This window comes from Dasypus novemcinctus, chromosome 14 (genome assembly GCF_030445035.2).
Source record: "Dasypus novemcinctus isolate mDasNov1 chromosome 14, mDasNov1.1.hap2, whole genome shotgun sequence".
Classification (NCBI taxonomy): domain Eukaryota; kingdom Metazoa; phylum Chordata; class Mammalia; order Cingulata; family Dasypodidae; genus Dasypus; species Dasypus novemcinctus.
Genome location: NC_080686.1, coordinates 19,570,667 through 19,593,023, shown reverse-complemented (window position 1 = coordinate 19,593,023; position 22,357 = coordinate 19,570,667). Strand labels below are relative to the sequence as shown.

Below are 22,357 nucleotides of genomic sequence, written 5' to 3'. Positions count from 1 at the left end.
AAGAGTGGAAGATAGGAAAGAGTACCCAAAGTAGGTTCCCTGCATTCTCAACTCCAGCAATGAGGTGAGATGCGAACAGAGCAAAAGTTCTCACACAGAGTCCACTCCGGAGACCCAGGGTTGGTAGCGCAGGTCTGGTTTATTGAGGAAATGCGACAGCTTTTATGGGCGTTTAAGGGGAAGGACCGTGTAAGAGTTTGATTAGATGATATTGGACAGAGTGAAACATACGTCAGAGCTATATGCTAAGTCATTGCCCCAGGGGCCCTTTTCCTACTTTGGCACCTTTTGGTTGCCCCAGGCGCCATTTTGATAGCTCTAGGCGCCATCTTCCGTTAGGGACTTTCCAGTGGTGAGAATTCCCACAATAATATTTATGTTATATAATTATAAACTCCACAGTTGTTAGCCCTATTTCTATTTTTTATTTCTTTATTTGTTTTTAAGGTAGATTTAAGTTTTACTTTACCTTTTCCCACAGACCCTCTTCTACCATCCAGCGTCTCTCATCCCACAAATGCACCCCTTTTCCCAGTCTAATACATGCAGCAGCCAGACACAAGAGACTTTTACATTTTTAATGACTTAAAATATATTTAAAGCCGCATCCTCTGGAAGGACCACTTGTTTTTGCCTGTCTTCTACCTCTCCTCGAACTTGCCCTTGGCCTCGCGCCGGGCCTTGCGTTGAAGAGCAGGGTCTCTGAAACATCCTGGTTGACAACGGTCTCGTCCAAGGGGATATCCGCAGAGGCCACTGTGGGCATGAGGTGATTGTAGGTATAAACGTTCACGGAAGACTTGGTCTTTGACCGCTCGGCGATTTTCTTCTTGCCCGTGGCAGCTGTCCCTTCGCGGGGGCAGCGGTCGATTGCGGCCACCGGCGCAGGGCTGCGGGGGCGTCCGAGGGGCGCCATCAATGCGCTCCACGACCTCGGCTTTGCTTCCCGGGGGGCTGCCGGCCAGCCCCGGGGCCCCTTTCCCGGCTTTCACAGACTTGCCCATTTCGGCAGCACCCGCTGGGCCCTGCAGTAGAAGTATTTCTATTTTCAAATGGATCAAATTCTGACTGCCAGTCCTTCCCTCCTCTTCATCCTTCCATTTTCCATGTTGTTTCATTTCTTGTTTGACCATACTTTACCTTCGAGGTTTGTTCTGAAGGTTTCAGGGTCGCCATTTTCCCCAAGTCTTGGCATGTTGAGTAATAAATAGCTTTCATTCTCTGATTGAGTATGCCTCTTTTCAAGAGTGTTATGTAGCCCACTTTGGAGTGAGCGTATCACTTAGAGAAGCCTACATGGCTCTAGGGATGCTGTGGGACATAAATGTATAGATGCGGCACGTTTTCGTGTTTTCTGTCCTCTCTCCAGCCTACTTTTTTGCCAGACTATTTCTCACTGTAAGGAGGCTAGTTTTGCAGAATGCTAAGAAAATAGACCATTGCTCCTTCAGAGCTTTCCTGCAATATGGAACTTCCCCTCGCATTCCCCTACCAAGGGTGGTCCCAGATTTTCCTTTGGCCTGCCTGCTTCTTCAAATGGTAGTTGCTGATTGTTCTTAAGATTTGAAACACTATTCACTGGCTCTCAGTGTTTTCCCTCCAATTGGCCAAAATTTCACCATATTTGGCAGATGGTCTTCAAAGGCTGTACTTTGGAGTTCCAGCCAATTCTCGATTTCATTGAAGATGTAAGTTTTACTGTTCTTTTCTCTTTGTTTCTAGAGGAAAGAATATTCTGTTTCTTATCAGAAGCCTTCTAATTTCTCTAAGCTAATAAATCACTGTCATCATGCTTGACTACACTCTGAGTCCCAGGTCTCATGCCACGTGTGATAGCATCTGCGAACTCTGAGCGTGCTCAGGAATTGCTTAGCAACCAGTAGCTCTTTTATTCCTTCCAATAATTTGCCCCAACCCTGTCCCGACATGACCCAGCCTACCCTGCCTTAAATAGAATGTGTGGTGCCATGAGTCACTTGAAAATGGTTATCTAACTAAAGAGAAAGCCTGTTGCTTCCAAAGGGTACTACTAATCAAGAAGGAAATCAGAGGCAGGATGCATTGAGTAGAAGGAGGGGAAGATATCAATATAGACAGTAGAAATAAAATGAGTTGTTGATAAATTAAGAAGACAGCTTATAGGTCAACAGGACCTTGGTGAGAAAGGCAAGACAAGAAGGTAGTAATAGAAGAATATTTGTAGTTTTTCGGTCACAAAAACGAGGTGACACAAGCATGCATTTGGAGTTTCACCAAATAAAACCGGGGACCCAAACAAGAGTCAGTGCCAATGCCCAGACCCCATGGTTGCCTTAACCACGTGGCTTTCCAGATGCTAAAAATATTAAAATAAGGAAAATAACATGTAAATAGTCATTAAAGATGGAGCGTCTTAGAGTCAGGTCAATTCTCCTAAGGGTTAAGCTTGGGGTAAATCTCAGAGTTGAGACCATGAGGAAAAAGTTGGCCCACATATACAGGGATCACACTGAGTCTGTGCTCACAGAGGCTCTGGGCATGGTAGACCACATTGCCTGGCTCTGCTCAGAGCAGGAGGGCATCCTGATGGTCTGGCGCCCCTCTCTGTCCTTCCTGAACATTCCCACTTGCTCTTAAGATCCATGCAAACAGAACAGAGACTCAGCAGAAGTGTTTATGTCTTAGAAGTGGCTATTTCTACCTAAGAATGGAAATAAGTGCATTTGGGTGAGAACATGTTTTAAAAATATAAACTTATTTTATATTTTATTGAATACAATGAGTGACATGTTTTACAAATAAAATCAACTTAGTTTCAAGCATCAGATAATTTCTACATGGAATATGTCAAGGTTAAGAGAGAAGTCAATTTTTTCTTCCAAATAAACTTTTTTGGTGAGAAATTAAACCTATAAAATAAAACAATCAATAATGCATATGTGTAGAAAAAATATGAATGAATACCGATCTGCATGTGGATATACTTACTAGAAATAGATAAATAGTAAAAATGTATTTAATACAATTGTATCAAAGCTTTATATGTGGGAGATTTCAATCTCTCAAATAGCAATTAACCTTAATAATGACACATTAAGTATGAATAATAGGTTAAATGATAAATGCCTGGCAAGTCAGGCAAAATAAATCAAATTTGAATTAAGTTCACTGTTAAATATTAGAGAAAAATTTTAACACTCATACAATTACAAAGTACTCTTCACTCATTGGTTTAAAGACAAAACTGTTGCTCTTTCTACTGATGAGCATCCACATTTAACTGAATGATATTCCTGTATATCCCATTTATCAAATATGAGAACTTGGCACAGCCCTCTCACTCTTGTATACTATATTTCTTAAATATCAATTTTATTTTAATAAAAATTAAAAGATGACCAGTATTTACAAACAGACTATATGTTTACCTGGTTTTAAATAAGTAAGAATGCTCAATACAGAGAACTTGTGGAAAAATATAATGGTTCATAAATCTGTGTCTGAGTTGGCATAACATTATCAAACCCTGTGCAGACAATATTAAGAGGACCAGAAACCGAAACTTGCAGAACCAAATCTCCCAACTCATGAGTAAACTGGCGCAGTCCAGCCCCATTCATATTGGAAAGAGATTTACGTGTTATTTTTGTTCTGCCCCAAAATAATCCTAACGAGTGTTCTGTGCTAGATGGAAATGAAAGTAATGGACCTTTGCCATGTGCAGGGGAAAATTACTTTGAAGCTGTACTCAAATAGAGATATTATCTAAAAACTAGTGTCCTGGTCAACAGAACTGGAAAAGGCTAAAAATGAAAGCACCATCGAGCATAGTTCCTCACATTTAACAGTATAATTGTACTTATATTGTCTCTGATTGCTGTGCTTTAAATTTCTATCAAAAAGCCTCTTTAGCATCCCTTGAAAAAATAATTTTAAAATCATGCTTTATTCAATGCTAATAATCTTTCTTTGGAGGAGCTCTGGAACAATGGTCTCTATTATCTCCAAGCTCTACACCAACTTATACTAGGTGTCAAATTATAGAATGAATAATATATCTGGCAATATTCATATCTTTAACAGTTTTGAAAAATTTTAGCTACCTGGAGCTTGGGCTTGGGACTTCTGCATTAATTATATGATGCATATCTGCTCTCCACTGTCAATTAAAATAATGATATGGCTCTACATATTAAGGATGGATTGTGTCTTCTTGGATTCGAGTCATCTAGATCTTGCAATTCTATGATTTTTAGCTGTTTTCTTAGTTTGCTGTACATTAGAAGTTAATTCATTTAGGACATCATTGCTTCAGATCTCTTCAGGGAGAAATACCTATCTTACTTTGAAAATCTATTCTCATGTATAAACTCTAGAACCCTAAAATATTGACAATGTCTGTTGACTACATATTTTGGAAAAACAGGAGAGAAAGAGGACCCTCCCTTCTTTACTTTTATGAGAGATATTTCACTCAGAAGATCAAATGAATAAACAAGCATCAACTTTTTTGGCCTTTTTTTTTTAAGAAGGCAACTTCTTCCTCACTCACTTTGAAAGTAACTCAACCTGATTTATAGGGAATAAACAACTTGGGAGAAATACAGCTATTGTCAAATCTTACAAGACAGCTGAAATTAATTATATATGTGACAAACCAGAAAGTGGGAGTATTTCATAAGGTAAAAATATTCGAATTGAGCTCTCAATCAGAGTAAAGCTCTCAGTCAGTTAAGCTACTAATTACTCACTAGAAATGAACTGCAAAGGTTGTACTATTAAAAGGACAAGACTGCAGAAGGGTTTCTGTCAGAGCTGTTTGAATTAACAACTGCTCAGCCAGAATTCTCAGATCACAGGGACCCGGGCAAGTACAGTCTATTGAAAGTCCTTGGTTGCCAGCCCTTGAGACACCTGCGTGTTGTCCCTACGGATCGGTCCAGAGAGCCCGGGAGGATAGCTCCGGGCATGCGTGAGAGACTACGAGAGGACCTCGGACTCCTGGCTCTCCTGGTTGCGTCACCAGCAGCAAAATGGAAACCCTGGATATCCTTAGCTACACTGATCCAGGAGAGGGGCAGCCACACACCACCGTGAATGCCCTTGCCTAATTCCCAGGCTTTGATCAACTCTCTCACTGGACCTGAAATGCCAAAAAAACAGAAGAGGGGAATGTGAATTTACTCAGTGCCCACTTGTATGCCTGAGCAGGGAGCCCTGCACTGGGCAGGTGGAAACCCACTTTATCCTCCTGAGAAGCCAGTCACTTGGTTATTCTCAGTACTCTAGTCCTGAGGCTCAAAGAGCAGCAGGAAAATCACACAGTTGGAAAGTGACAAAATCCAAATCCAAAACCCAGAGAATGAAAGAGAAAATGGCAAACAGGCATGTGCAATTAATTTTTGAAGTCCCAATATCAAATAAAAACAATGAATATCCCTCCCAATGAGAGATCCCAGGGAGGATATCCTAGGAAAAATGACCAATATTCCACTGATTTACTCATCAATTTTAAGCCTAGAAATCTCCCGTCTCTCCTTTTCTATCCCTGCCTCTCTCTCCCTCTCCCTCTCTTCTCTCTCACTGTCTCCCCCCACATCCACCTCTCTCTCTCTCCCTCTCCCTCTCTTCTCTCTCACTGTCTCCCCCCACATCCACCTCTCTCTCTCTCTCTTTCTCTCTCTCTCTCTCTCTCTCACACACACACACACACACTCACAGTCTCACATACCCCTCCACTCTGGTGCATATTGTACCCTATTACCATTATCCATTCAAAGTAACAAACTTAGAGATCCATGTTGCTGCAAGCATCTTCAATTTCAATGGCAGCTGTAATGAAACATCCATGGGTTCCATTTTCATAGAAAGGCATGAAAGCCTGTTCAATCATGCTATCTCTGTGGATGTCATTATCTTTTTAACCACTGTATGATAAAGGCAGAATTTCTTTAGTCTTCAGGTAAGATTTCATTTATCTATGTGAGTCCTACTGGGAGAGTTAGCGCTAAGTAATACAACTACCACTTAAAAAAGCTGCAAACTCCTGTTTGGGTAATGCACTTATCAGGCTACTAACCTTTCAAAACATTGGCCTTGCCTTCAGGTAGGGAAAAGTAAAGACAGGTCCCAGGAATCATTCATTTCTCACCAAATTAGTTCCATGCTGGAGTTTTCATGACTTGACAGAATTCATTTAGTTAACTGCTGTGCGTTTGCTGTGAAAAACAGAGCTTTGCTGGGCTTACAAGCTCACAATCTTCCTTACAAAAGTAAGGAAGTTTACTTTAACAATTATTAAAGTATATCAAGATATACGAGAAAACGGACTTGGCCCAGTGGTTAGGGTGTCCATCTACCACATGGGAGGCCTGCGGTTCAAACCCCGGGCCTCCTTGACCCATGTGGAGCTGGCCCATGCGCAGTGCTGATGCGCGCAAAGGAGTGCGGTGCCACGTAGGGTGTCCCCCGCGTAGGGGAGCCCCATGCGCAAGGAGTGCGCCCCGTAAGGAGAGCCGCCCAGCATGAAAGAAAGTGCAGCCTGCCCAGGAATGACGCCGCCCACACTTTCTGTGCCCCTGATGACAACAGAAGCGGACAAAGAAACAAGACGCAGCAAATAGACACAGAGAACAGATAACGGGGGGAGGGGGAGAATTAAATAAATAAATAAATCTTTAAAAAAAAAAAGTATATCAAGATATAAAAATATTTTAATACACTCATAAGCTATGGAACATAAGACCATGAACATCCATAAATTTGCCCCCACCCCCTATTTATAATCTAGGATATTTCTAGATTATACAGCTACTCCTGCTCTTTTCCTTTGGCCAATGGATTGTGTCCAGGTTTTTGTTAATATGAGCGGTGCTTCTACATTCATTCTTTTTATGTTTCCTGGGACACATAAGAGCAGGACATTGCCTATGTCAAAACCTAAGGGTGGAATGGCCCCTTTGTACAGAGTGTGAATGTTCATCTTTACAAGACAGTGCCAAATTGTTTTCTGAAGTAGCACACCAGTTTGCACTTCCATTAATAGTGTATAGGACTTCCCATTCATTAGCACACATCATTAACAACTCGTGATTTTATAAGATATCTTAATTTTAGGCAATCCAGTAAGTGCAAAATCATATCTCATTATGGTTTTAATTTATATTTTCCTAATTTCTAATCAGGTAAGCATCTCTTTTTTTTTCACTATTCACTTTTTCTTTTCAGTGCAATGCCTGTTTATGTCTTTTGTCCTTTTATTCTAAGAGTCATTGGTCTTTTTAATTTTTGGTTTGTATATCATCTTTATATATTCTTTATTTGCTATGTATTGTGTGCTGAAAATGTCTTCTTTCAGTGGGTGTGGTTTGTTTTTGCACTTTATTATGTTCTTTTGATGAAAAAAGTCCTTAATTTTGGTATGCTCCGATGTGTCCATCTTTTATTGTATAGTTAGCTAATTTTTGTCTTATTTAAATAATCTTTCCTATCCTGAGATGTTAAATATTATTTTCTTTTAATGAAAAAGGCCCTTTATTTTGATATGATCAGATGTGTCCATCTTTTATTGTGTGGTTAGCTAATTTTTGTCTTCTTTAAGTAATCTTTCCTACCCTGAGAAATTAAAGATCTTTCTCTTTAATTTCTAACAGGTTCAAATTTTGTTTTTCACATTTACATCATTAAACCATCATAAATGTATTTTGTGTGAGGTATCAATCCAATTTCATTTTTCCCATGTGATTAAGCCATGCCACCCACCTCTGTCCAATGCCAAATTTCCATATATACCCAGGTATGTTTCTAGGCTCCCTATTCAGTTGCATTTTCAATCTGTTCAGCTTGGTACAAAGACATGTTGCCCTCTTTGCTATGACTTTATAATAATTCTTGATAGCTGATAGGGATAGGATATCCTCTTCTCCCTTTCTTCTTCAGCAAATTTATCTTGACTCTTCTTGGGCCTTAAAAATTTTAGAGTCATCTGTATCAAGAGTGTGCAAGTAATTGTCTTGAATCTGTAGAAAACATTGGTGGTGATTTGATATCTTAATGACATTGGGTCTTCATAGTTATTAAAATTGTGTAGTTCTCCTATTATTTATGTAAGTATCTTCTAAAAATTTTTTATAGTTTTCTCCATACAAGTCATACAAAATTTTATTAGTTGTACCTTGTATTTTCTGTTGCTCCTGTAAATACTTTCTTATTATTGTCAGATCACATTTTCTAAGTTACATTAATGCAATTAATTTGTATAATTCCATTATATAACAGGCAGAGTGCTAAGCTACCTTATTATTTCTAATAATTCATAGATTGTTCTGGGCTTCTAAGTTGATATGTTATATGCAAATAATGACAGTTGTTCATTCTTTCTATATATGTATATATGCAATTTATTTCTTTTTTCCCCTTACTATTCTCTCTATGATCTCTAGCACATTGATGAATAGGATTGAAAATACTGAGCATAGTGGTCTGGTTCCCATTCTCAAAGAGAATTTTTCTAACATTTCACCCTCAAAAATGATGGTGTTTACTCTAAATTTTAGTTGCTGCCCTTTACTGGTTAGAAAAATCTTTTCTATTAATGTTTTGTTTACAGTTTCACAGGTTTTCAATACTTTTTTTAACAGCTATCAAATGGCTTTTCACCTTCATTTTGTTCCTGGGAAGAATGACATATAGTTTATCTAATTCTGTACTTCATGGCCCTTGAATTCTTGGAAAAAAAATTTGAACTTGGTTGTAAATTATTACATTATATAATGCATTATATTAGCAAACTAGACTCAGTTTGCTAATTTAAGACTCTTTTAATCAATATTCATGAAAGAAATTAAACTATGATTTTTCTTTCTTGTGCTGTTCTTCCCAAGCTTATACTAGTTTCATATCAAGAGTTGAGAAATAATCCTTCTTTATGTACAGTCTGAAAAATTTGTGTGGATTGGAGTGATCTATTCCTTGAAAGTTTGGTAGAACCTACTTGTAAAACCCAAGGCCTGATACTTTCTTCCCGGAAAGATTTCTAACTATTGATTCAAATTTTCTAATGATTATTGGGATATAATTATGATTATTGTGTTAAGGTTCAGATTTGCTGTTTCTTCTTTTTTTGTTTGTTATTTGTAGGTTTTTATTTTTTTGTTTTTAATTTTTTTGTTTTTTGTGTGTGTGCTTTTATTTGGTTTTGTGCTATTTCTTCTTCAGAGAGTTTTGGTCAATTACATTTTTCTTAGAATTTATTCATTTTGCTTAAGTCAGTGGTTCCCAAGCACAAGTGATTTCTGTCCCACCCCTACTGCCAAGGTATATTTAGCAGTATATGTAGCTATTTTGGGACTGTCACAGCTTGGGGGAGGGATGGCATTTATTGCATAAAGGCTAAGGATATTACTAAACACCCTACAATGCATAGGACAGCCCTCTCACAACAAGAAATTATCCAACACTAATGTCAATGGGACAGAAGTCGAGAAACTTTGCTCTAAGTATTCAAATTTATTGGCAAAGAGTTATAGTATTAGTGTTCTTTTTAATTTCAGCTAAATATTTTTATGTCCCTGATTTAGTTTGACAAAAGACTGTCAATGCAATGTACCAAAAAGGGGTTGGCTTTTATAAAAGGGATTTATTTGGGGTAAAAGTTTACATTTCCAAGGCCACAGAAAGCCCGAATTGAGGCACCATAAGAGGTTCTTTCTCACCCAAGTCAGCTACTGTTGATTCTCTTGTCCAGAATGGCCACCGATGTCTGCTGAGTTTGAGCTAAACTGAGGGCAAACCATGCTTGTCTCTTTCCAGGCCTCCTTTATCAGTCTCAGTTGTTCAGCATTCTTCCTGAAATCAAGTGCAAGCTGTTGGGCATATGGCTCCTCTCTCTTTGGGTCTCAGCTCTTTGAGCCTCTCAGGGACTGCTCTCCATGCACTCACTTGTAGGCAAAACTGCAGGTTTTTCTATCACATGGAAGAATCAAATATAGTGGCTTCCTTTCCTGTACCTGTGTCTTTCTCTTTGTGTCTCTGTTTTTATCAGACCCAGCAAGAGGGCAGAGGCTTAACATGAATCATGCCCCACTAACATAGTTCAATCAAAAGCCAAGAAAAGCAACCTTATCAAGTAGTCTGATCAAAGACCTCTCAATTGAATTTAATGCAATCAGAGGGTATCCTACCCATAGGCATAGATTAGTATAAAAGTATAATCTTTCTCTTTTGAGATTCATAAAAACTTCAGCCTGTCACAGTCCCCTTTCTCATTCCTAATGTTAATTTATGACTTCTCTCTTCTTATTTTCCTGATTAACAATTGTCTTGTTTTATTAATATTTTCAAAGTAACAACTTGTGGCTTTGTTGCCTCTCACTATTAAATATTTGCTCCTATTTTCTTTTGGTTTATTGGTTGCTCTTTGTTTTTTCTTTTTTTTCTTTCATTTTCTTCTAAGGCAAAATTTAAACCTTTAAATATATATTTGCTTCATTCCACACCTTCGATTCAGTTCTAAGTATTTTAATTTTAATTACAATTTCTTCTTTTAATCAAAATTATGCAGGAGGGCAATTTTTAATTTCTAAGGATACAGAAGTTTTCAATTTATGTTTTGGTTCTTGGTTAACACTTTAATTCCTCTGTAGAAAAGAACATAGTCTGGGGGAGTGGATGTAGCTCATGGATGAGCACCTGGTTCCCATGTATTAGGTCCTGGGTCCAATCCCCAGTATCTCCCTTAAAATAAAAAAAAGAACATAGCCTCTATGACATAGAAACTTTGGAATTTGCTGTGACTTGCTTCATGGACTAGTTATATTGTCATTTGTGCTAAGTCACTAAATGTCCCATATATTCTAGAGAAGAGTATATTTCTTCATATTGTTAGGTGCAAGGTTCTATATACACCAGTAAACTAAGTTTGTGTATTGTATTGCTCAAATAGTCTATACTTCTAGTAATTTTTCTGTATATTTGACATATTGATAGCCATGACTGAGCATTCTAACCTGTTATTCCCTGCAACTGTTATCTCAGAACTAAAATATATTCCACTTTAGAACAAAAATGCAGTGATGTGGGTGGGAAACTCTCAAAATTCCTAAATTTAAATTCATTAAATGTTTCCATAGCATTAAAGATGCAAGATCTAGAGACAGATGACTACTACCAACATTTATCATGCCATTGTCATCATCTCTAGTTACATAAATTATGTGACTTAGAAATGCACAATCTAAGATAGGGCTCAATAGATTGGGGGTAGGAGAACTGGCCTCTTCAATCCACAATTATTTTTTAAACTAATGAAATATTGTGAAAATGTACTCAATTTGGGGAACTATTTGAATGATGGCATCATACTATGGTTTTGTGAAATGTTTGAAATCTTACAGACAAAGATACTCACAAAACTATCAGATTGTAATGCTCTAGAATCAACCTATACGAAAAATGTGATATCTGCATGTTGAACTGGAATGGGTGGAGGGAGCAAGCATAATTTTAATTCCTTAAACTTCACATCAAAAATTATAAAGAAGACTTTCTCCAGTGTTTGCTATATCATCTTAATGCTTATGATGAATAAAATATAAAGGAACCTGAAAAAAATGATAAATGATTAGAAAACTAGAAAAAAGGTTTCTTTGCTTCTTTGGGGTTCACAAATACGATATGTGAACAGTAGCTGCTACTCTATATGAAACTATTGACTAGAAGGTAAATATCAGAATTCATAAGCTACTTGGTTAATTTTTAACACATTGGATTATGTAAATCCTCTTCTTTTGGACTTTTCTGTATATCTCCTTTATTCTCATAGGTTTCCTGAGAGAGAAGTAGAGACAGATTCTTTTAAGCCTGTGTATTAAGTGTGTACTTTAGGATATAAGAACACTAAACTCTAGGAAGTTAGAAACCTGAGCTCCTTGACCCTGCTCCAGCACCCTCTCTACTGACTTTCACAGGAAGTATATTTCCTTACTCCCTTTAGCCTTCAATGATTTCATAGACTACACTTGATTGACCATGATTTTCTTCTTGAGGGTGGCCAATGATTTCATCCCTTAACGTTTCTAATTCTTGTCCCAAACTGCCAACAAGAGTAGCTGGCTACTTTAGAAATGTCCATAAAGGATTATTTTCCAACCCTGTGATATTACTTTGAGTCTTAAGAACTGTTCATATCTCAGAAGTAGATTCAATTTCAGCTTTTGTGCACAAGAAAGACAAATCCCTATGGTAACTGCCTTCTAACACTTAAAACATTCTTCTCATTTATTGATTGATTGTTTTTAAATTGGGTGTTGTAGGAAAATTAAATGTAAAAATTAAATTATGGTGGACTAGGAAACTTGGTCATTGTAAATAAAGATGCTTGAAAGATAAATCTCTACATTCTTACAAAGACCATAGAAGAGAAATAGGTGGCTTTAGGATGAGCTCCTTCTTATACCTTCTATTCAGCTCAAGTTTCCTGAAATGCCTAGAAGTCATCTCAAGCACAGGTATGGTATGACATGTATAAAGCAAGAATGTAAGTGGGGATGTGGCAGTTGGATTGAAAATTTGGATTAATTAGTAAACACTCCTAAGTAAATTTCGGCCAAAAAAGCAATATTTTTATGACTATGATATGATATGAATACAAATGAATATGATAATTTAAAACATTGAATTTACACTACACTGATTGAATTTACATCATGGTTTTCAAATGTATATTTCATTCTATTTCGGAAACATTTAAATGATGACTAAATTAACAGTCTGAATTAAGGATCTCTCAGCTAGTCTTAAAAGTGAGGGCTGATAAAACAGTACTAACTGGTATGGAGACTGATGCCTTATAAATTTTTCTTCATCCTAGTTTTGTTGTTGACAGTCTGTACAGGAGTAAAAAAAAATCCATTTGGGTTTCTACACAATAAAATATTTAATTGTAGAGATTTGTGAAAATATATATATTTCCTTTAATCTTGGTATCCTGTAGAGGAAATTTTATGTTAACCCCCTTCTGCAGAACTTTCTCTCTTCTGGGAATAAAATTTCTCATTCTCTTCTAAGAGCCATCCCTTCTCCACTTTCCAGCCATGTGATCCTGTTGGAATACGTAATCCTGTTGAAACTGACCACACCACAGCCCAGTTCAGATGTGGTTGGGGATCTAGATTTGGCCAATCAGTGTCCATAGTAATTCAAACAGGGGTAGTTATGTGAGCCAGGCTAGGTTTATCAGAGACACCAAGATTTTAACTGGGACCATCAAGAAAGAGGAGCACACATTTATCTTGGGGATAAGAGCTGTCAAATACTAATATTGTAACTCCTGATGGCCCTCTTTCCCACCACACAAAAAGAACTGGCCTAATAAAGCACCTAACATGGTGTAACACAGGAACAAATGATAAAGAAACGGTTGTCATGAAAAGACATCATTTGAGCTTCCAGTTCAAACCATGCTTGAATTCTAATTCTTTCCATTCTTGTTCTTTTGGTTATCTGAGTCAACAAATTCCCTCTCCATAATGAAATTGGCTGAGTCGAGACAGGATTTGGATTAGTGATGGTCTCTTCATCCTCAAATGAAGAGAGGCCACTCGATTATAACATTTCTCAACATCTTTTAGCTCATTTTGATCTGTTTTGTGAGCTCAACTTTTGAGCAAGTTTTCGACTGTAAGGAATTATTCTGTTCCTTGTTCGTTTTTCTTATAATGACTTTATGTGGGATTTTATACTGACACTTATCTGTTGATCATTTTTTTACATGAAATTGGCTTTCTTAAACTTTTAGTATGTCCTAATGTGTGTACAGGTGTTTGTTTTCGTGCATGGAAACAGTCTTTTCTGAAGTAACAAGATCTGAAGCTACTATATTATTTACCACTAACATTTTTTTTTTTTGCATTCCTCTATCACATGGAAAGTCTGCTTTTTGAAAAGATGGTATGTTTCATTTCTCTTTTCAGATCTTTTGCCAGATCAGAAATGTTACGGAAGCCATAGACTACTCCCTGATCCTCATCCTCATGTTACAAATAAGGAGAACTCTGTTCTTTACCAGCCCTGTCTCTCAGAGACTTCTTTCTCCCTGTTTTAATTTTCACGATACTCAGCCATCATTTTCTATGTCCTGTGTTTGCTTCCATGGAGAAGATGGCTTGGAGATATTTTTATTTCATCATTTCCAATAGCATGGCTGCCTACATTCTTGGGAAAAAATTTCTGAAGTTGTCCTTAACTTTGGCTAGCTAATGATGCATAATTTAACATTTATTAAGTGCATAATAGAGTCTCTTCTAATTATTGTTTCAGAATTCAGATCAGGAAAAAAAATTTCCTCTAAGATTAATGAATATAATTTATTAAACAGTGTTCCACGATCTTATTTAGAGACTATTTACAATGATATACCAAATTAAGTTTTCCCAAAACAATTTATATACACCTTACCAATATTTATGAAGCTAATTTAATAATATGCTGGAACAATTTATGCAAAATTCATATAAAGGAATGGGTAAATGTTTAAAATTCACTACATATAAATATAAAGTTTTCACCAACTGTTTTAAGCTATAAACTTCAGATTCAAAATCATTTGCTACTTTCATTCCCCTTATTAATTACATGATATCCAGTGTTTTATTTAAACCTGCAATTTGCTTTCCATGAAATAAAGTTCAATATTCATACACAGATGGTATTTTAAAATCCTTAAAAAAAGAACTATCATTGAGAAAACTAATTTAACATGCCTGGCTTACTGAAAAGTTTTCCAAAGTAAATAAGTATACTGAACATATTTATATAAGCACTATATATTGCTGTAAATTTGTCAGCTATGTCTGTTGAAAAACTGAGTGAACAAAGGATTCATCCATGACCCTAACTCAACTTGGACTCCCATATCATCCAGAGATAATATTCTTTTCTTTGTGCAACAAAATTTCAGTTACCAAGTAGGTTCACATTTTCTTAGTTAAATGTATATTTTATTTTAACCAAACTCAACAAGAAAATATTTCTCTTTCAAATGGGTTCTAAAAACATCTTTTGACAATGTATAATCAGCTTCTGCATATACCCGTCTTTATATTATTAATTAATTACTGCTAGAGTATGGTAAGCTATATAGTCTTTGTCCCCCACTCCCTGCACCTGCTCATCTTTGACCCCTCGTTAATCTGGCATCCATGGAAGAAAAGGAACTAGTCAAACAGAGTCAGGTAGAGGTAATTTAGACAGAGGAAACAATATTTGCAAGGGCACCAAAGATGAAGAAGGCTTTTTGTTTGAGAAGCTGATTGGAGGTCAGTATGAATGGGAACCTTTTATTTTTTTTAATGTAACATTTATGTGACGTATGTATCTTTAAAAAAATAAAATGCTGGGAAAAAGAAAAGTGTATTAGAGGAAAATGCGCTGGGAAGTTAGAGCCCAATCAGGCAGGGTATTAGAGACCAGTAAAATGGTTTGGTGGTGTTTTTCTTCCCAAGAGCAATGGAAATCCACGCAAGGGTTTTTTGTGGAGGAGCAACATGATCTGATGTACTTTTTAAGAAATAGTTATGGGAAGTGGATGAGGCTCAAATGATAAGGCCTCCGCCTACCATATGGGAGGACCCGGGTTCAATCCCTAGGACCTCTTGGTGAAAAAGAAAAAGAGAAAGTGTGCCTGTGTGGTGAGCTAGTGCCCGTGTGGCGAGCCAAGTGCCCACATGAGTGCCTGCATGGTGAGCCGAGTGCCCACGTGAGTGCCCGCATGGTGAGCCAGTGCCCGCATGGTGAGCTGAGTGCCCACATGGTGAGCCGAGTGCCCATGTGAGTGCCCGCATGGTGAACCAGTGCCCGCATGGTGAGCCAAGTGCCCACATGAGTGCCTGCATGGTGAGCCGAGCGCCCGCATGGTGAGCCAGTGCCCACGTGAGTGCCCGCATGGTGAGCCAGTGCCCACGTGGTGAACTGAGTGCCCATGTGAGTGCCCACATGGTGAGCCAGTGCCCACATGAGTGCCCGCATGGTGAACCAGTGCCCACATGGTGAGCCGAGTGCCCACATGAGTGCCCGCATGGTGAACCAGTGCCCACATGGTGAACGGAGTGCCCTTGTGAGTGCCCGCATGGTGAGCCAGTGCCCACATGGTGAACTGAGTGCCCACATGAGTGCCCGCATGGTGAGCCGAGTGCCCTTGTGAGTGCCCGCATGGTGAGCCAGTGCCCACATGGTGAGCTGAGTGCCCATGTGAGTGCCCGCATGGTGAGCCAGTGCCCACATGGTGAGCCGAGTGCCCACATGAGTGCCCGCATGGTGAGCCAGTGCCCACATGGTGAACTGAGTGCCCACATGAGTGCCCGCATGGTGAGCCGAGTGCCCTTGTGAGTGCCCGCATGGTGAGCCAGTGCCCGTATGGTGAGCCGAGTGCCCACATGGTGAGCTGAGTGCCCATGTGAGTGCCCGCATGGTGAACCAGTGCCCACATGGTGAGCCGAGTGCCCACGTGAGTGCCCGCATGGTGAGCCGAGTGCCCTTGTGAGTGCCCGCATGGTGAGCCAGTGCCCACATGGTGAACTGAGTGCCCACATGAGTGCCCGCATGGTGAGCCGAGTGCCCTTGTGAGTGCCCGCATGGTGAGCCGAGTGCCCATGTGAGTGCCCGCATGGTGAGCCAGTGCCCACATGGTGAGCTGAGTGCCCGTGTGAGTGCCCGCATGGTGAGCCAGTGCCCGTATGGTGAGCCGAGTGCCCACATGAGTGCCCGCATGGTGAACCAGTGCCCACGTGGTGAACTGAGTGCCCATGTGAGTGCCCGCATGGTGAGCCATGTCTGCACAAATGAGTCAGGCAGCAAGATGATGGCACAACAAAAGACAGACAAAGGGAGAGTCAAGGTGCAGCGCAGCAGAGACCATGAACTGAGGTGGCACAATTGACTGGGAACCTGTCTCCACATCAGAGGTCCCCAGGATCAAATCCCGGTGACTCCTGGAGAAGAAAGACAAGAAGAGAAGACAAAAAGAGACATAGATACACAAGATCACACAGCAAATGGGCAAAGATAGCAAAAGCAGCAGAGCAGGAGAGGGGAAGGGGAAGAAAATAAATAAGTAAAATAAAAGGTTTAAACAAAAAAGAAGTAGGTATGCAGACATGTCTTTCAGGAAGCAAGAGTTGCAGCAAGAGTCAGGAGTGAAATCCAAGTGAATGTCCCTGGAAGCCAGGAGTAGGGGGACGGCTGTACAGTCACAGAGAAGTTGATGGTTGAGCTACCTGCTAATTACTGGATGTAATGGAGGTATAGTGAGGAGGGAAAGAGAAGATTCAAAGATGAATCCTAGAATTCTGGCTGGTGTCATTTTGAGAATAACAGATTGGGTGATAGACAACTTAAAAGTTATGTTTTAAATATGATAAGTTTAATATGCCACTAATGTCCAAGTGATAATTGGCTATGAGTATCTAGAATAGGTATATTGGGAAGGGTAGTAATATAATTCAGAAAATCTGTATTTCTTTCATTTCTTAAATTTTTTTATTGGAGCTGTTGTAAATTTACAGAAATACTAGGCAGAAAGTACAGATTTCCCATAAACCAGCCCCAAATACAGTTTTCCCTATTATGAGCATTTTGCATCATTATGGTATCTTTGTAACAATTGGTGAAACAATATTATTGTAATTATATTTTTACTATTGTTCATAGTTTACATTAGGGTTCACTCTTTGTGTTGTACAGTTATATGAGGTTTTTAAAAAATTTTATTCTGGTACCACATGTACAACCTAAAATTTCCTATTTTAACCACTTTCAGGTATACAATTCGTGGTGTTAATTACATTCACAATGTTGTGCTGCTGTCACCACTATCTATTACCAAAATATTTCATTATGCCAAACAGAAACTCTGGACCAATTAAATGCTAATACCCATTTCCCACATCCACCCTTGTCCCTGGTAACCTGTATTCCAGTTGCTGACTCCATGAATTTGCATATTCTAATTATTTCATATAAGTGAGATCATATATTTTTCTTAAGTGTCTGGTTTAATTCACACATGTCTTCAAGGAAAAACCTGCTTTTAAATCCATGTTATATATGGATATGAGTGTATTTACATTATGTATATGTGGTATATATATCATCATATATATAATCAAATATATACGCATAAGGGCTTCAATTACTTATATTGTGGGGAAGTGGTATTTTAGTTTTCTTTGAAGAGATTTGAGTTTTATGATAAATGAAAACATCATATGTATTCTACAGATGGGTTACAAAAAGTAATCTAAGATTTAAAAATAATTTTTGAGGTAATAGTCTTAATTAGATGAAGGAATCATAAAAGTTATTTGGACTAATAGGAGATTTCTAGATGTAGACAAAGAAAAAACATGTTGTACTTCACTGAAATTAACCAGGTGGAACATCTTGGGATTTTAATTGTGTCTTTGTCAGTTTGTCAATTATCTATCATTCTTGGTATCTTCAAGTAACTCAGGGAAGAAATGAGACAACTTTCTTTGGCTTTGGTATCATTTCTATTTTGCAAGAAAGGCTTACTTTTGACAGCTTTTAATTTTTCAAGAAGATCTTTTGACTTCAAAAAAGCTACAAAGTGTTCACTTTTGTTTTAAGGAGAATTAAAGTGACAAGCTTATATTAAAATTTTGTCATGACTGGACTTCAAATTTGAAGAATTAAATGAACAATTCATTCAGAAATATCAACTGACAAGCCAGGAATCAAAACCAGATGAATTAGATGTGATAGCCTTTACAGTGGTGACTGTAAGGTTGCCTGCATCCTTTGATTTCTTAACATGTTTAATTTTATGCTAACTTCAAATTATCAGAAAGCAATATAAGGGAAGCGTATGTGGCTCAAGCAGTTGGGTTCCCATCTACCATATAGGAGGTTCAGGGTTCGATGCCCAGGGCCTCCTGGTGAAGGCAAGCTGGCCCACATGGAGTGCTGCCCCACATGGGAGTGCTGCCCCACATGGGAATGCTGCCCCGTGCAGGAATGACACCTGCACAGGAGCACTGCCCCACGCAGGAGTGCCAGCCAGCATGGAGAGCTGGCGCAGCAAGATGACGCAACAAGAGACACAGAGGAGAGACAGTAAGAGACGAAGGAGAAAAAGGGAGCTGAGGTGGTGCAAGAAAATGATCGCCTGTCCTCCACTCTGGAAGGTCCCAGGATCAGTTCCCAGAGTCGCCTAATGAAAATACAAGCAGACACATAAGACACACAGAGAATGGACACAGAGAGCAGACAACCGTGGGGGGGGGGGGCGGGGGAAGAGAAATAACCCTTAAAAAAAAAAGAAAGCAATATGATGAAAAATTGGACTGCACTATAGTTGAAGGGGTTGGAGACAATCCATAGGATTATCAAGCTCATTCAAATAAACAATGGGGAGAGCAGTTGTGGCTCAAGCGGTTGAGTGCCCACCTCCTACACAGAAGGCCTGGGGTTTGGCTCCCAGTGCCTCCTTAAAAAAACAAAACAACAAGCAAAACAGACGACAAAACCAACTCAGAGAAGCTGATGTGACTCCATGATTGAACACAGCTTCCCACATATGAGGTCACAGGTTCAATCCCCAGCCCCCGTACCTAAAAACAAAACAAAACAAAACAAAAAAAAACACTACAGAAATTGGAAAATAAATGAATTTCTTTTGAGAAGTAATGTGATAAAATAATTACCTTTGCTGATATGTAATAAAACTCCCATATTTACTAAAATAAAAGCTGACATTGCATAAAGGGGACACTGTTGCAGAAAAAGTTATATGAAAGAAACTGGTATGTGTGCATGTGTGTGTGTATGTGAACTAAACATTCCTTCAAGAAGCATTTATTTAGTGTTTCCTATATGCCAGGCATATGGAGAAAGGGAAGGAAAGGGAGGGGAGGGGAGGGGAGGAGGAAGGGAAGGAGGGAGGGAAGAAGAACAAGAGGGAGGGAAGGAAGAAAAAAGAAAGAAGGAAGAAAACAAAGAAAGGAAGGACGAAAGAGGAAAAAAGGCATAATTCCTGCCTTTAAGGAGATTAAAATCCCATAGTTGAAGGCTATAATAGGATTTATCATAGGCACCGGTGGGTGGGGGCATCTAGGAAGGAGCAACTGCCCTCCCCTGCAGGAGAGCAGAGCTGCCACAATAGGAGGTGGTCCTTAGCCAGCATTTTGCTAACCAACTAGATCAGCTGCTGAGACATCAAGTTCCAATGCCAACGGGCTTTCCAAACACCTGGGTTCATATCTCCCACCATCCCAGCTCCTCTCTTTCTAGCTCAGATCCTGAAGGAAACTCTCAAGGCTTGTTTCCTCATCATCGAAGTGTCATTAATAACAGGAACCACTTCCAGAGCCTCATAGAAATAAAGGAGATGGGTCATGGAAAGTGCCCGGCACCTGTCAGGGCTCAGCTGACGGTAGCTCCACTTCTTTGAGTTTATAGCTCTAATTGGACATGATGTGGAAATGGAAAATAAATAGAGCAACACAGAGTGGCACACAGGATGCAGGTCACAGCTCTGCCACTAACCAGCTGTCATCTTGAATAAGTCACCTAAATCCACCCTCTGTAAGTTTTCTCATCTACAAAATGGAAATAATGATGACCGCCACAAAATATTGTGTGCTTTTTAAGTTTTGAAGCTTTAATGTTAATTATTATAACCTATCAGCATTCTTGTATATGAAAGCACAATAACAAGGATAATGAAATACCTGATTACTGTATTTTATCAGGTTTTATATCCATAAAACTTTAGAGAAATGTTTCCTTTGGCTACTACCAGCATAGGCAAATATTTCTAAGTCTACTTTAATTGTTCACATGCCTTGATAGTCTTCCTCATTATCATTCATATAACTGACCATGAAGATATTATTATTAGAAAGACCTTTATCATTACTCTTGTATTTGTAGCTTTTAAAGCTAAGTATCAAATTGCAAATCTTGATTACTGATTTTAGTTTACTGTCTGTAATTTTTATTTGGCTAGGGATATTTTTGATGGCTCAGGTATTTTAGTCCAATATTCATCTTTTGATTAAGAAATCCCTCTAACAGTTGTTAAAGCCATATATTAAAACATTCCTGTTTTCCTCTTGAAAACAATCTTCAAAATTAGGAATAGCCAGTAAAGGTTCCCAGCTGATGTCCAACTTTGGATGTCAGAAAAATTCCATTTGCAGGTGATTACCTAAATAGATAGATAATAGTTAACAGATAATAGATTAGATTAGATAGATAATAGATGGAAGAATGGGTGTGTGGACAGATGGATGGATGGATGGATGGATGAGGTAGATAGATAAATACATATATATAGCTAGGAGAGATGAATGATAGAGATTAGTGATAGATACAGTTGAGATAGATGATAGATTATGGTAGGTAGATGATAGATAGATAGATAGATAGATAGATAGATAGATAGATAGATAGATAGATAGATAGATAGATAGATAGAGAGAGAGAGAACTAAAGATAGAACCTATTAAAGAGCTTTAGTACTTGAGCCCTTGATTTTGGAGTAGAATGAAGAGTTTAGTAGGATGGGGATGGACAGAACAGAAAGCTCCACCCATCACCCAGTTTGATCTCGCTTACAACACAGATGGACCGGAGCCAGTCTGCAGTTACCAAAAGCTGGTCATCAAACCTTTTGAGCTGCAGCTGAGTTTACTCTCAGAACTGGGACAAGTTGCCAGAGGACTCTCTAGTCCTCCTACTGGACCGGGAGTCAGAAATACAGTTCTCACCCTGTGCCTTTACCCCGCAGGGAGGGATACATTTTTAGGTTGTGAAATCAACTTAATGCAGTTCCCCAGCAATTTAAAAATATTAAAAAATAAAAATATTAAAAATGAGATAACATAGAATAGAAGACATCAGAATGCATCATATAAGGGTAAATACTGTTTTGTGAAACTTGCTTCAATTATCTAAATCCATATACATGTACTGGACTGTGAAATAGAATGAATATAAGTTGGGGTCTAAAAGTTTTTTTGGAAGCCATTCTTCTAGCACCAACTATCATGGCCCTAATCAAATCAGGGCTTCATAACTCTTTCTTCCAATGGCTGCTGGTGGTAAGTTCATCAAGGGCAAAAGTATTTGAACACAATGACATGTAAATAGAATACATTATTCTCTTGTTTTCTAAAGTGGGAATTCATGCCTCTCCTTACCAAGGGAGTTAAACTGTTTCCTTTTTCCCACACACATATCTAAATGGATGGCTGGATTGTGGTATTTGCACTTTTACAAGTTTCCCTCCCTGTCTTGGAACATACTGTGTGCATGCCTTAGAAAGAAATGGTGAAATGATGCCTTTACACCCTACACTTCT

The 22,357-nt window shown here is 38.6% G+C and overlaps 1 protein-coding gene across 1 annotated transcript; it reads right to left on the bottom strand.

Moving 5' to 3' along the window:
* Window positions 1-641: 641 nt before the first annotated feature.
* Window positions 642-1,004, bottom strand: LOC101447460 (large ribosomal subunit protein eL27-like). Its single transcript, XM_071207786.1, has one exon. The coding sequence runs from the start codon at window positions 1,002-1,004 to the stop codon at window positions 642-644; it is 363 nt and encodes a 120-aa protein (XP_071063887.1).
* Between the last annotated feature and the right edge of the window lie 21,353 nt (window positions 1,005-22,357).